The following is a 15,340-nucleotide window of genomic DNA, read 5'->3' as shown; positions in this document are numbered from 1 at the left end:
GCCCTGTTCCCAGGTGCGCCGGACCTGAAAGGGACAGCGAGCGGGCCACGCAACTTTCTGCTCGCTCTCTGGCTCAGCGCTGCTTAGAAACCCGCGCCCCTCCGTCACGGGACCGCTTCCGACGCTGAACGGGTCGCGAGAGCCCTTGGTCTTTTGATGGAGGAGGGGGAGGAGGAGGGGGTGGAGGGAGGGAGGGGGGCTGGGGCTCCGGTTGATCTGATCAAGAAGAGGCCATTGGAGGCGAGGCGAGGTGAGGGGGATCCAGAGCAGAGGCGACCTAGAGAGAGGGAGAGGGCGGGAGAGACGAGCCCCCCTTCTCTCTGGGAGGAGGGCAGAGGGAGGCGCAGGCACCAATGAAAAGGAGCCACTGGCTCTCCGAGGTGGTGGGGAAGGGGGACTCAACTTCTCTCCCCCCCCCCTTCCTCCCGGTGCCTGTTGGACGCGAATTGAGCAATTATCTAGTTTACCTTCCCTTCTTGGAAGTTAGCGATTGGCGGGATCGTGGCTGCTGCTATTGACCCAACACTTTCCGTCGAGGTGGGGGGGGGAGGAACCGCGAGAGACGCTGCCAAGGAAGAGGAAGAGGAGGAGGGCAGCGCCAGCATCCCCCGCCAAGGAAGCACACCGGCGGCGGCGATGGGCCGGCGCGAGTCCATCGGGACGGGCAGGCGGCGTTCGTCGGCTGTCGGGATGGAGACCTCGCCGGAGCTCTTGCTGGTCCCGCAGACGATGAAGACGCGGAGGGCGCCGGTGGCGGCAGCGTCCTCGGAGGGCTTGAGGTCGGCTTCCAGAGTGGCGGCGGTGGCGGCAGCGGTGCGAGGCTCCCTGTCTGTCGAGCTGTGACCGGGCGCAGCGGGGCCAAAGCATCCCGAACCGCGCTGACCCAAGCCAGACGCCGGCCATGGAGAAGAGCCGGCAGCAGCAGCAGCAGCAGCAGTTCCCCCCGACGGCGGCCAAGACCCTGGCTGTGGCGCGGGGCAACATGCTGAGCGCTCCCAAGCCCCTGGCCTTCTCCATCGAGCGCATCATGGCCAGATCGGGCCCCGAGCCCCAAGCCGTGCCGCTGCTGCCCCACTTCTTGCAAGGGGGCGGCGGGACCCCCAAAGCGGCTGCAGCCACTGCGGCGGAGCACCTGAAGCCGCAGCAGCAGCAACCGGCGTTCAGCCTGGGGCCCTCCATCCCCTGCATGATCCCCTTCGTGCCGCTGGCTTACGAGCCCTTCGCCAAGGTGGGCTCCGAGCCCAGGAAGCCCCCCTTGGAGCCGCCTTCTTCCTCCTCCTCTTCCTCCGCCTCGTCCGCTCTGAGCTGCGCGCTCAGCCTCAAGCCCCAGGCCGGCGAGCCCTCGCTCAGCTTGCCGCAGCCGCCGCCCCACTACAAGCTGGTCCGGCCGCGCGTGATCAAGCACTCCTCCTTCCACGCCCTGGGCGCCCTGAGCTACTTCAGCCGGGCGTCAGAGCCACAGCCGCAGCCGCCGGGCCTGAGCCTGCACCCGGTGGCCTCCTACTTCCTGGGCTCGTCGCTGCCGGCGCCTGCCTTGCAAGACTCGACGGGGCCCAAGTCCTACCTGGCCGAGCGCAACAAGCTCCAGGCGCTGCCGTCCGGGCCGGAGAAGTTCTCCCAGGCAGCCTTCAAGGACCTGGCGCAGGCCCAGCTGCACAACGCCGCCGCAGCCGCCGCAGCTGCCGCGGCTCATCTCCTCGCTTCGGAGAAGCTGCCCTTCAAAGGGGTGTCGGCCGACTTCAGCCGCGGCTCGCCCAGCGCCAAGCCCAAGGTCTTCACCTGCGAGGTCTGCGGCAAGGCAAGTGACCCGCGCGCCTGGCCCCCTCCTCCCCTCCACCCCCTCCGGAAACCGCCCCGTCTAATCGTGCCTGTCTCTCTCTCTCTCTTTTGCAGGTCTTCAACGCGCACTACAACCTGACGCGCCACATGCCGGTGCACACGGGCGCCCGGCCCTTCATCTGCAAGGTCTGCGGCAAGGGATTCCGCCAGGCCAGCACCCTCTGCCGCCACAAGATCATCCACACCCAGGTAGCGTTCCCGGCCCGGTTCCAGTGCGGGGCCTCTTTCGTGGGCCGGGCTCAGAGGCGTCCCGGTGAGCCCACGACCCCAAGAAACTCCTCGCCTGGCTGGCCAAGGTCCAGAGCCCCCCAGGATTCGCTTTCTGTCCTTTATTCCCCCTCGGGGTTCTGAAGGCTTTTCCTTCTCCCTCTGCCCCGCGATGTTCGCCTCCCCTGAAACAGAAGGAGAGGGAGAAGCCAGGGGGTGTCTAGAGGCGAAGGAATGGGGCTCTCTTGTCTGGCTTCGTTTGTCTTGCTTCGTTTTCCCTCGTTCTCCCCTCTTTTCTCGGGAAAAATGGCCCCAAATCTCCCGGCCTCGCTTGAAATCAGGGCCTCGCTTTGAGCACCGGTTCCTTAGGGCCGCATTTGGGAAACCTACTCCGTCTTTCTCTTCACGTGTGTTGTGTGAACTAAGTTTGTGTGCGGCTGGCAGATCGTGCGAACCGTGCTTCTAACAATCTGGTTTCGTTTCTTTAGAGTGTTGTGTGTAAAGGAGACTCTTCGCTGGACAGCGCGTCCTTAAATCCATTTTAGTCCCACAACCTCTCGAGGGCGCGACTCGATTCTCGGTCCCCCGAGAGGTCCCCAGCACACGAGGGCGCCGAGGCCACCGATTTCCCCTTCGGAGCCAGCCCCGTCGCATCTCCTCCCCTCCCCTTTGCTTCCCTTTCGGGAGGGTGGGGCCCCTTTCAACGAGCCTCTGGCAGAGGAGACCAGCGGCTGGATTCAAGCCCGCGGTTGTTGCTCTTTACAGCCGTGGGATGATGACCAGGCCCTGGTGCGGCCCCCTTTCCTTCTGAGCGCGCTGGTCCGAACGCGGACCCGCTTTTGATGTCGTTTTTCTCCCCACAGGAAAAGCCCCACAAGTGCAACCAGTGCGGGAAAGCGTTTAACCGGAGTTCCACGCTGAACACCCACACACGGATCCACGCGGGCTACAAGCCTTTCGTTTGCGAGTTCTGCGGAAAAGGCTTTCACCAAAAAGGTAAAAGCAGAACGCCGAGAATAGAGGGCCGAACAAGGACCGGCTGGGAGTTACCGCTGCGAAACGGAGCTTGCAGCTGGAACCGGTGGGAGGGGAGGGGGGCTTCTGGCGGTTGGTTTCTGGTGGGAGGCCTGATTAACAGCAGATTCTGCCCTAAAAACTACCATTCCCAGGCGCGGACCTGGAATTCAGCGCGTCTGATTTTGGAGAAGGGTAATTTGGGAAACGGCACTGTGAAAATGTAAATGCAACAAAAAAAAATAGTACATATTTGAAAATAATATACATCATATGAACTTGCAAATGTAAAAAAAATAGTTTATGTCGTTTGTTTTCCAGATGTGGGAAACCGTTACTATCCATGTCTGCACAAAACCAACGAGGCTTTGCCCTATATCTAAAATCTTTAAGGTTTTAATTTTCTATGTATTTAATCCGGCGGGTAGATAAGAAATTTATTTGATTTTACAATGTTAAGCATGATTGCGAGTGTAATTCCGCAAGTAAAAATCAAGGAACAAAAAAGGATGCTTTCTTGAAAAAAAGTTCCACTATTGGGCCCGAACTTCAAAGTTACCGTGCGCCTCGTACTGCAGTCTGAGAAATATATTCCCAGTCTACTAACCCTTTCTGAGAAAGCAAAAAAAAAAAAAAAAAAAAAAACAATTTTCCGATTCCGAAATGTCTAAAATTACAGGCTTTTTTTTCAGTTACTGAAAAATAATTTAAACGTGAATGGGATTTATTCCCCAAAGAATAAAGTTAAATTTAGAGGCTGTGCCAGTTGAGAAAATTACTCGTCCTGTTCTTTTTAATTCCTCCATTTCTTCTGAGAAAAAAATATCCGTTGCCGTTTTAACCGGATCTGTAGCTAAATTGTAGCTAAAATCCTAAAACCAGTTTTAGCGGTTTAGGATTAAACCCCACTGTTTACAACGGCTATGTAAACATGTACGCTACTTTCCCTGGAAAGTTTCACAGGCCACTTTTCGAAACTTTGTTCTGACAAAAAGCTAATTTATTTCTTTTGCTGCCAGGTCAGACAAAATGTCCCTGCGCATCCTTGCACCCCTGATTTAACGAGGGGGGGATACAATTGTTAAATTTTGTTGGCTTGATTCCGCTGGGGTGGGTTGGTATTTCAGAAATAGAATGCTAAGGAAAACGGATTTCATCTCATCTACTGGGGAACCTTCTGGATCCCGCAAAAAATCTATTTAGTGATTAATCCCAAAATTTAGGGAGATTCCGATTTGGGCTTTTTGAGCTTGGGTTCCAGCTGAACCTGGTGAAATTCTGTTCCGTTGTGGCGAAATTTTCTGCTCCAAGAGTTGCAGGCAAATAATCCCAGAAGCCCAACTTAACTATTTGTTACGAGGGAAACCTGCATGCAGGGCATAAAGTGCATTAGGTTGTGTGAATGCAGGTTGATAACGCGGGTCTGGACTTCGAAAGCTGGCTAAGATACGAGGTGCAGACCCGTTGAAGACGGTAACCGGGATGAGTTACAGCATCCCCGTTTTGGTTTTATTATTATAGTTCATCTCAACCATCCAAATGTTTAAAGTGGATTGGGCATTTTTATCCTCCTGCCAAGGGAAGATACGGACACCTTATAGTATTAAAGACTGGAAGTTCTTCCACGTAAAGCTGGCTTTTGTAATTGACCGGTGGTGATTTTGCATTGTCATTATTGTTATTGTTGTTGTTGTTGTTATTATTATTACTATTACTATTCTAGGGAACTACAAGAACCATAAGCTGACGCACAGCGGTGAGAAGCAGTTCAAGTGCACCATTTGCAACAAGGCCTTCCACCAGGTCTACAACCTGACCTTCCACATGCACACCCACAACGACAAGAAGCCCTTCACCTGCCCCACCTGCGGGAAAGGCTTTTGCCGGAACTTTGACCTCAAGAAACACGTCCGCAAACTGCACGACAACGGCGGGGGCGGAGGCGCCCCTCTGGGGCTCCCTCGCGGCGGCGGGGGCGGCGGCGGCGGCAGCGAGACTGACCTACCGCCGCCGCCGCTGCTTCACCGCCCGTGACGCCCCCTTCCTCCCCCTCCGGCTGCACTCCCCGGCCTCCCGCACCCGCTCCCGAGGAAGCCGCGCTGGTGCTGGCAGAAGCAGCGGGACTCGGTGGACTTTGGCTCCTTGGTTGCTGCCGGGGGGAGCAAAAAGACTGCAACCGCCGCCTCCCCCATCCTCCCCACGATTTGTCGGAGGGCAACGCTCCGGGCATGTATTTATTGAGCCGCCGCCCACTCTGTAACCCGGAGGCCTTGGAAATCTCTCCCTCTCCCTCCCTCCCTCCCTCCCTCTCTTTCGATTGTTCCTGCATGTGTGTGTGTGTATGTATGCGTGCATGTGTGTTTGGAGCAGCAAGGCTGACTCTGCGGGCTGGTGGCGCTTGGGCTCACCCGATAAGGAGAGGGGGTGCTGGTGACAACCTGTCGAATGTCAGAGTGCGTGTCTTTCCTCGTGGTCTCCTTTCCCGTCTCCTTTCCTCCCCGCCCCCGACTTTGGCAGCCGGTAGGAAGCAATGGGAGAGGCGCGCGCTTAGGAAGGAAGCACTTTCGATCCTAGTTTTATTTTCGAGGATCAATTATTTCCAAGTGTCGGAGCTGGAGAAGGTGGAGTGAGACCGTCCGGACACGCCCCAAGTCCAGAGTCTTGTTTTTGTCTAGCTAGGAACTTAGCGGGCTCCTGAGCTGGCCCTTGGGAGTTTGCTGTCCCCCCAGAAGCGTTTCCTGGAAGCAAATACTTCGGGCATCCTAACCCCCTGGGCTCTTCGCTGTCACTAGCGAAGGGGGTGCACTCCCCTCCTTCCTAGAAACAACCCCCCCCCCTTTGGTCCTTCAGAAGGAGAGCAAAATCACTCCCATCTTGATAGATCCCGAAAGAGAAATTCGTTCCCGGTTGTCTGAATTACCTGGATCGGTCTCGTTCTGTCCACGGTTTATCCCGACATCCGAATGCGGATCTCGCTCGTCTCCCTTGAAAAGCGGATTCTTTTAAAGGGTGCACCGAACTCCTGAAGGAGCCCGGTAGCCCTTTTCCCGAATCGTTACGCCTCTAAATGAAACGTGTTCCTTAAAAAAGAGCTATCAGGCCTTTTTTTTGCCCCTCTAGGCCAAGAAGATGCTTCTTTTCCGACGAAACTGAACCATCAGGGCGCTTCTTTAAAGGGGTACCCAACGCGCGCCCCCCTCCCCCGCCAGCCCGATCTCCTTGGCCGCTGCCTTTATTAGCTTGAGTATCCCGGCAGATCCCCCGCGCTTCAGAAAGGGCTGACCTGAAAAAGGCAGTCCAAAAGGGGAAAAAAAGGGAAAGCGCGATAAGTTTCTGGTCTGGGGTGGTCCCATCCCTTCTACGGCGTCCCTTTCCCCGAGGACAGTCCCGACGTTTTCCCTGGACCCCGTGTGTGAATGGAGGCGTGTACAGGTTTGTGTGTCTTACCGAGAAAGATCTATTTTTGTCACTAAAAGACTTTGGAAATACTCCAGTGCAGGGGTCTCCAACCTTGGCAACTTTAAAACTCGTGGACTTCAGCTCCCAGAATTCCTCAGCCAACTGGCTGAGGAATTCTGGGAACTGAAGTCCACAAGTCTTAAACTTGCCAGGGTTGGAGACCCCTGCTCCAGTGCACCCTCGAGCGGGGGAATCCCTCCCACATCTCCTTCTTGGAGGCCTCCGCTGTGGTCCCCTTGGGTCTGACAATTCCCGTTTAGGAGTCCCCTCCAAACTCCTTTTGCTGTATATAGAGATTTTTATCACCCGCTGTGTTGGTTGACTTGGCCTGCTGGTCGCTTCTGTTTGTCCCTCGGGTTCTCGATTCCTCCGTTGTGGGTCGCTTCTCCTTCTTTCCTTTCCTTCCCAACTTTCCTCTCCTTCATCCCACTCTACCCCTTGTGGAGGTTTGTACGGATCTGAAATTTCCAGTTGTATTTTTTTAAATTATTATAATTATGATTATTGCACGTGCAAAGGAAAACAAAAAAAACAGGGAGCGGGGGTTGGGATTTGGTGGCAAATAAAAGTGGTTGGTTCGCCTCTTTAAAACGGAAAAAACGGGTGGCTGTTTCTCCCGCCTGGCAGGGGGAGGGAGGAGCCGAGGGAAGGGAATTCCTCTGGGGGTCGCCCGGCCCGCCAACCTCGGTAGGTGAGCCGAGCAGCAGAGGTGCCAACGCGGGTCCTTGAGAAGCCTAGCCGGGCGCGGGTGTTGTCTAACTACCAAACGCTGCTGTCTGCTTGCCAAAACACGGATCTCACTGCTAAAGGAGTTTAATTAAGACTCGAGGGTAATTAGTTCGGTTTGATCAAAGCTCCGGGCCTCGAGAGAGGAGCTTCTGTAAAGGTCCCCCTACACACACACACACACACACACACACACACACACACACACATATACAGGGAGAGGGAGAGAGGGAGACAGACAGACAGACAGACTTCTTGGCAAAAGGCGGAGAAAGCACTGAAAGGGAGCTTTGTCCTTGCGACATTCTCTTGCAGCAGCCGACCAGTCCGGGGAGGAGCATCTGTCCTTCTGTGATCTGGGGTGAAAGTGATGCGGGGAAGGAATGCAAGCATCTCTCGACCGGATCGCCCCTGGAGTGATAACATTTCTACTCCAGGCAGAGGCCTGATTGGGGATCATCTAAAGCCTTTCTCCACCCTTTTCAAGCAGCAACCAACTCTCCCTCCCTGTTTTGGGGTCCCCCCCCCCTGCCGTCCCTCTTACCCCCTCGCCTACTCCGCCCCCGGGTCTTTTAGCGGCTGACTCGCCCGAGGAAGAGCGGGCGGACTTTAGAGCTGGCACGGCGCTGCTTGGTGATCCTGGCTGGGTCAAAAATAGATCTGGTTCCGAACTGGGCCTTTAAAAAAAAAAGAGCCAACTGCCCTTCCTCCTCTGACTGACCCCCCCCCCGTTTCTTTCGGCTCCGAGCGATCAGGAGTGAAGCAGATTGGGGGGGGGGCAGTGGCGGATTAAGGCTCCCTGGTGCCCTATGCACTGACAAATCTTAGTGCCCCTCCTTTGTGCATACTGTTCAAATCTTCATTTTTCTTTCTTTCTGAACTTTGTGGTGCCCCCTTTGGGCCTGGTGCCCTAAGCACGTGCTTATTCTGCTTGCTTAATGGTTAGTACACCACAGTGGGGGGCGGGGAGAGGAATGTAAAAGTTAGGACCAGCGAGCAGGCCCGATTTCCTTCTCCCTCTCCATTTCCCCAACAGAAAGAAACCAATTCGCTTTCTTAGACCAGGAAAAAAGATTCACCGAGTAACTAAAACTGGAACCGATCGAGGGACGAGACGCCAAGGAGGTTCTGGTTGAAGTCAAGGGTGCGCCGTCCTCGGGCGTCCTCAGATTCGGGAGTGAAGCTTGCGCCACGTGCTCCACGAGCGGAGCTTCTGAAAGCTTCTCCCTCATTGTATCATGAAAAACAAACCCACCCTTCCAAATAACGGTAGTGCTGAAAAAGAATCCCAAACCAGACTGGCAGGTCAGCAGGAGCTCCCACCGAAGGCGGCGTTCTCCAGGAGGGCTGGACTGCACCTCCCCTCAGCCAAGCTCCCCGGCAGGACCATTTGGAGTCTGAGAAAATCGCCCTGGAAGGACCGTGGAGGGAAAGGCCCAAGGAGAGACCGAAAGGCCGCGGGAGACGAGCCTGGTGTTGACAGCGGTCGGGAAGGCGCGGAGCCCGAAGGGGGGGGGCAAAGGAGCTAAAGGCCGCCCCTCCCTCTCATGGGGCTCCTTTCAGCTCCGCTTGCCCCCTCCCACCAAAGGGAGCCCATCCTCCCATGCTCAGCCTCCCCACCCCACACACAGCCAGGCGAGGCCACGTGTTGCTTGGGAGGGATGAGGTGGGATGTCAACGGCTGCCGCATCGAGGAATGCTTGCCCCTCGCAAAAAGGGGGCAGGGCCAGCCAAAAAAGGGGGCGGGAGGATGAGACTCGCTCATTCGCTGGGATGAGAAGCTTTTAAAACACCCGCTTTGTGTCGGGGGGGGGGGAGAAACATCCAAGGTGACTCGGGTCGCGATTTTAATTACACCGACCGTTTGCAGCCCCGCCCCATCCCTGGCTGGACTTGCCCGGACCGACCGCCTCCCATCCAGTAGCTCCGCCTGAGCGCTGGGATATTTTTCTCCGGCATCAGGTCCAGTGAGCTTTTCAGCATCCAGCTGTTTGGGTTAGGGTTGATTTTCTGCCACAGAATCTCCTAGGCCAGTGGTGAAAAATGGTGGTGGTCTGCAGAAAAATTATTTGCATTTTTATATTGCACTAAATACAATTTATCTTTTTTTTTTAAAAAAAATTCATAACAGTGATCCGGGGCATTTAAAATATGAATTTAGTGGTCCCTGAAGCCCGAAAGGTTGGTGACCCCTGTCCTAGGCGGCGTCCAAAAACGCCACTTCGGGGGAGCTGCGTCAGGACTTCCTTGACCGAAAGAAAGGGGGAAAGAAAGCGATTTGGGGGCCTTTGCTTGGAAGCGGCCCATGAACGGCTGCCACGTTAGAAATCCCACGGGATTGTAGAAGCCCCCGCACTGGGGAGGGGGAGGGTGGCTGAGGTTGTTAGCAAGGAAACGTCGTTAGATCAAAGTCTCCACCCCTCCACCCCTTGTTCCCCACTTCTGTTTCGGCCGTTGGTGCTCTGGCTAAAGATAATGGGAGATTAACCCGAGTCATCCGGAGGACACCAAATTAGGCAGGCCACTTTAAATGCTGCCAAGGAGCACTCGTCACTGTTTTACACTTTATTGAACACCCAGGCAAAGTAGAGACCGGGGTGGGGGTGGGGGGGTTTGATTCTGACAGTTTTAAAGATGCAGGAATTTCTTCCTTCTTTTCTGGCTGCGTGAAATCCGATACGCCGAGAACGAAGGTTTTTTTAAGTATGATTTTACTGAAACTTTATATATAGTATATAAATATATATAGTGTGTGTGTGTGTTATATTTGTGCTGATAAATAAATAAAGGGAGACTAGTATAGATCTATTTCAAGCTATTTAGCTCTCATCAGCTAGCCATACCCTTACTGGGATTACCTTACTGGCTAGCTGATGAGAGCTAAATAGCTTGAAATAGATCTATACTAGTCTCCCTTTATTTATTTATCAGCACAAATATAACACAAATATAACAAAGGCAACAGTAAAAATATTGGGTTTCTTATATATATAAACTAATACAATCTGGTATAGAGTAAGGAAGAAAAGGGAAAGGAAAAAAAATCGAAGAGAAAGCAAAAAGTGCAAGAAAAGAGAAAAAAGTTCAGAAAAGAAAGAAAAGAGAAACAGAGAAACGGCTTCCGAAACTCTTCACAGCAGTTCTAAGTGCAGGGCGGGGGGGGGGAGTTTTAAGCGTTCTTGCGGCTCTTAAAAGACGCGCTGTCTCTTATGCGTCACGTGCTGCGATTGCCCCAGAACAAGAAAAGCCAGTTATTGCGAACCCTCCAGCTGAGGAAAATGGACAATGTAGTCCGACGTAACTGGAAAGCGCGTGTGTAAAGGTGTTTGCGTGTGACTGTTCTCCTTAAGTCCTCATAAAGCTTGAATCTGGTCTCCAGAGAAAGCGGATCTGACCCCCAGTGAATCCCGTTGAAGTCGCGGGATTTGAACTTGCAGCTCTAGAAACGGGAGGACTCGAGGACCGCTGGGTGCTTCCCCTCGGCCGGAACACCTGTCCTGTCTGCTTCGGCTCTCCCCGAGCCCTGAAACGCCGTTTTCTCTTAAGTAGGGCTTGGGAAGCTAACGCAGCAATTTCCTTTCTCCCGACGAAACGAGCCGGTTAGGTAGAAGGCAACGAATTTTGGACCTCAAAATTCTCCAATTCTTTGGAAAGCAGAAGTTTTACCCAATCTTGGAGACTGGCGAGTCCCCTTGCAGCTCTACCCACCGCCCCGGTAGGCCGTTGGAACAGCGTGAGGCTAAGCAAGCATGGAACGGTCGGATAGGTTTAGAGGACTGCATTCGCGTGAGAATGGCCACGGCGAGCAAGGAGGGATACTATCCTCTTCATATTGACAGGGCACATAGAACCAGAAGCAGCTCGCTCCGAGGTGTATTATCTCTTCTTACTCCTCCCTGCAATTTCCCCCTTCTCTCCCCCCACCCCTACCGCCCTCCAGTTGGCCAAATAAAGAGTGAGGAACGACCCTTGCTTTCACTTTCCTCGTCTTTTTCCCTACTCCAGCGGCGGTCCATCGATTCGGGAAATGGGATGAACGAGCCAAAGGGTTCCGGGAACGCAAAGGCCGAAGCAAAAGGCACCGCGGGAGGTGGGAAGGGGGAGCAGGTTCCAATCCTGAACTACTCGCTTAGCAAAAGTTCACCCCTGTGTCCCAAGCCATCCGGAACCTTTGGGACGGTGCTGTGAAAAAAATAAAATAAAATAAAGCTGTAGACCAACTGATGTGGCCGGCAGGAATTCCCCTGGAGGGGCCCTTGGTGCTCTCCGAGCTTGGTTGGTGTCTTGCAGACGTTTCGTTACCCAAACTAGGTAACAATATCAGTGCACTCATGGCGTTAACGAGTGATTGGAATTCCCCTTGTTAAGCGGGGCTGCTGGGGTCCCATGAGGACTGCAAGCGAGCAAGCAAGGCTGCTGCTGAAGACCAAAGCATAACACACACACACACACCCTTCGTTTATCCCATTCCTAAGAGATAGAAATAGGGAACCCCCAAATTGGCGGGGAGGCCTTATTGTTCCCTCAAACCGAGAGGTAGAATGCGGGAGGAGGGAAAATCGCATTTGGATTAACGAGATTTAAGCCACGGAGGATGGCAAAAGCAAGATGCCAGTCGGTGAAATTGGTCCTCATAGTGAGGATCGCGGCTGTTATTTGTAAACAAGATTTGCGTTTGCCTGTGCAACAGTCTCTGGCATTTCAAGTGTTTGGTCTCAGAGCAGTAGCTGAGACGATGGAGGGATGGGGCTTTCTGTTTTTACTGGTTGTGCATTAGAAGGGATTCCAGCAAATACAGGGGACAGGAGGTTAAAACATAGCAGTTGCAGGAACTGGCTAGTCTAGTGAAGAGAAGGACCAGGAGACATGACAGCAGTCTTCCAATATTTGGGGGGCTTCCACAGAGAGGTCAAGCTATTTCTCAAAACACCTAAAAATGCCAGACAAGGAATAATGGCTGGAAACTGTAAAAGGAGAGATTCAACCTGTAAATAAGGATAAATTTTCTGATAGTGAGAACAATCAACCAATGGACTAGCTTGCCTTGAGAAGTTGTGGGAGCTTCATCACTGGAAGCTTTCAAGAAGAGACTGGACTGCCATTTGTCAGAAATGGTATAGGGTCTCCTGCTTGGGCAGGGTAGGGGGTTGGACTAGAAGACCTAAAAGGTCCCCTCCAACTCTGTTTTTAAAGAAAATATTGCTTTCTTCTGCACCTCATTTGCTGACATTATATTTGCCATATTTTTCATGCTCCAAAGCTTTGCCGGCTTGCAGGCAAGCCAGGTGGAAGAAATCCGATTATTTCTATTCTCGACTCACCTTCCTGCTTTAGTGGGGTGGTGAAGCTCCGTGAATAAAACTTTGGCAATTCTGCTGTGACTGTTTTCATCTGTCATCCAAGCAATTACCTACATATTTGTTTGTGCTTCTAGGATGAAGAGAGACAGAGAGAAAATACCTTATTCCACACTATGCATAAAACTTCCACATTTTCAACGGTTTCAGAGATAACGGGGACCCCCATTGATAGTCAACCAGGGTTCACTCAACCCAGTATTCTGTGAGAGTTTGTGTATTACTGTATGTAAGTAGATAGTTGTAGTGCATTACAGACTGAAATTCAAACTATCAACAGGGGATAGCTTCAGAAACTGACCATGCTAAGCAGAAGGTGGCTGGTTACAAACAAAGCTCATTCTTATTTTGATTTGTTGGCTTATCTTACAGAAGCACCACAGAGGTTTTATTGTACAGCTCTGATGTGTATTGATTTATTTTGCAAACTTCCCAGAGTCCCATTGAAACCCATCAGTCAATCAATCAATCAATCAATCCATCGCTATTCATCTCCAGTACAGTTATTTGCAACCTGGCACAGATTGGTATGCTTTAATTCCACAGGTGTAGCTTTTCCTGCATCAAATGCTGAGCAAGAAGGAAAGGAATCCAAGATAGATGCTGAGGCTTTGACCTCCTGCTGTCACAATGGAGAGTGTAGGAAAAAACTAGTTTATACCCGCGGGGAGATATGCAGGTTTAAAAATAGTTTCTATCCTTGGGTCTTTAGACTCTTAAACACAACCACAATCACTCCACTCACACGCAGAAACGTATGACTAATTTTTCTTTTTCTTTCTTCTTTTCTTGTTTTCCTAATTACTTGCATGGAGATTATTCTTTATACTATTTATGTTGTTTGTATTTTTTTTGTTTTGGATTGCACCACTGAGGCTAAAACTAATTTCATTATATACATGATGTACAATGACAAGAAAGGCTGTTCTATACTAAGGAACCTAAAAGGAGAACTTGCTTGATCTTTTTTTCCCATCTGAAGGTACCATTGTGCATCTGCAGAAATACCTTGGGTTATGGTTTTCCCTCCTTGAGTTTGTCTCCCTCTACAGGGGCAGCGTTTGTGGACAATCTCTGTCCTGGGGCTGCTGTCTCTGGATTCTCTGGACTTCAGCAGGGCTTCTATCCCTATCCTCCGATTTTGAGCTGGGGAAACAAACCATCAATTCTCTCCATTGTTGGCAAGTGATCAATGAAGTGATTGAAAGATGCCCATCTGCGTATCATTGGGGGAAATGGTTTCTCGGTAACAATGCCTATAACTGGATTCTTTCTTTCTCTCTCTTTCTTTCTTTCTCTTTCTTTTTCTTCTTTTTTTTCTCCTCCTCTTCCTTCCCCTCCTCCCTCTTCCCTCCTCCCTCCTTCCTGTTCCCCTATTGAATTTGGTGGCCCTTCGTTTCTGAGCTGAGGAAGAAAAGTGGCTCTCATACATGCTAATTGCTATACATTCATTTTCTGAAAAGAGTGCAATTGTTATAAGTAACGCCTATTATACAGAACCAATCCAATATTGTTTTCAGCTGCAGGTAGACTTATTAGAGAAAATAAACTGGGCTCAATCCGGCTTGAAATTTTTGCCCTTAAATCTGGGAGTTCTTCTTATTGAAGCCCACAGTCCATGGAGCACATACTTGAATACAATACAAAACATTGAATTGAATTGAATTTATTATATTTCTATGCCGCCCTTATCCCCAGGGGGACTCAGGGCGGCTCACAATCCAAGTCAGGGGGGAGGGTACAAATAAGAAGAAGAAGAAAAAAGAACACGAACAGAACAATACCACAATTTAAAACACTCAACAACCATACCATTCGAGGGGGATATTCCTTTAGCCTCTCCCCTTCCCTGTACTTCTCAAACTTCCTTGTTGAGGCAACTCTCATGGCTTCTCCAAAGCCCACAGTTTACATTTTGTGTGCACAAATTAATTTTGGGAATCAGAACCATCACTAGAGAAGTCTCAGAGTGAAGATTTCCTTCTAGTGTGGAAAACATGACTTGTTTATTTACTCTTGTCCAGTGATATTTTCACACTAATAAATGTTGATGCTGCTGCATTAGACTTTCTTCTCACTACCTAGAGATCTGTACCTTTTTTGGAAGCATGGTGAACGTTAGAAGAGGAAGAAACAGTGCAAAAATCTAAATTTATTTCAATTTCAACTCCTTAAAACAAATACTGCGAAAAGGACTCTTTTCTATGTTTTTAATTACACTATAGCCTGCTACTGTTGCCTTACTTCCAATTCACCTTGATCAATCTAGGATTAAGCAAATCACATTTTAGTGTGATGACTAAAGAAAGTAAATGTCCAGCAATACAGTCATTTGACTAGACTTCCTCAGTGATTTTCATTCTGTATTAAGAGATCCCTGGTTGTTCAGAGGTGTAAAAATTGAAAAACTTTTGGCCAGCATGGCTTTACAATTTTATTTTATTTTATTTTTTGCTTTTCTGGGAGTTTATCCCTATATATGTGGTTCTGCGGAGTTGGCAATTGCAGATGGAACCACTTTATGAATGACAACCATTTTATAATTGTGTTACAGTCTTCACATTATACAGTGAGCTAAAGAAAAATGGTTCTAAATGTTAAATTTGCAGCTCTCCAGATTACCCCTTATTTACTAGTGAGAAAGTACAGAGATCTGCTCAATAATTAAATGAGAGAATTCGGAACTAATTTTGTTTGTCTACGTTTTTCTCCAATGCTCGCCTGTCACTTTTCAGAAT

The 15,340-nt window shown here is 51.0% G+C and overlaps 1 protein-coding gene across 1 annotated transcript; it reads left to right on the top strand.

Annotated features, from left to right (window-relative positions):
* Positions 1 to 797: 797 nt before the first annotated feature.
* Positions 798 to 6,546, top strand: FEZF1 (FEZ family zinc finger 1). Its single transcript, XM_087722555.1, has 4 exons — positions 798 to 1,798; positions 1,894 to 2,028; positions 2,910 to 3,042; positions 4,784 to 6,546. Exons 1-4 carry the CDS (start codon positions 902 to 904, stop codon positions 5,092 to 5,094), a joined length of 1,476 nt encoding a protein of 491 aa, XP_087578681.1. The 5' UTR covers positions 798 to 901; the 3' UTR covers positions 5,095 to 6,546.
* The last annotated feature ends 8,794 nt before the right edge of the window (positions 6,547 to 15,340 follow it).

The sequence above is a fragment of the Thamnophis sirtalis genome, unplaced genomic scaffold (assembly GCF_051295495.1).
Source record: "Thamnophis sirtalis isolate CommonGarterSnake01/CBP01778 unplaced genomic scaffold, rThaSir2_p1.2 scaffold_9, whole genome shotgun sequence".
NCBI lineage: Eukaryota > Metazoa > Chordata > Lepidosauria > Squamata > Natricidae > Thamnophis > Thamnophis sirtalis.
Note: the sequence above shows the minus strand (reverse complement) of the source record. Positions and strands in the feature narration are given on the sequence as shown.

Coding starts and splice junctions, on each gene's coding strand:
- FEZF1 (XM_087722555.1), top strand. CDS start 902: ATGGAGAAGAGCCGGCAGCAGCAGCAGCAGCAGCAGTTCCCCCCGACG. Junction 1,799..1,893: donor CCTGCGAGGTCTGCGGCAAG/GCAAGTGACCCG, acceptor TCTCTTTTGCAG/GTCTTCAACGCGCACTACAA. Junction 3,043..4,783: donor AAAAGGCTTTCACCAAAAAG/GTAAAAGCAGAA, acceptor TTACTATTCTAG/GGAACTACAAGAACCATAAG.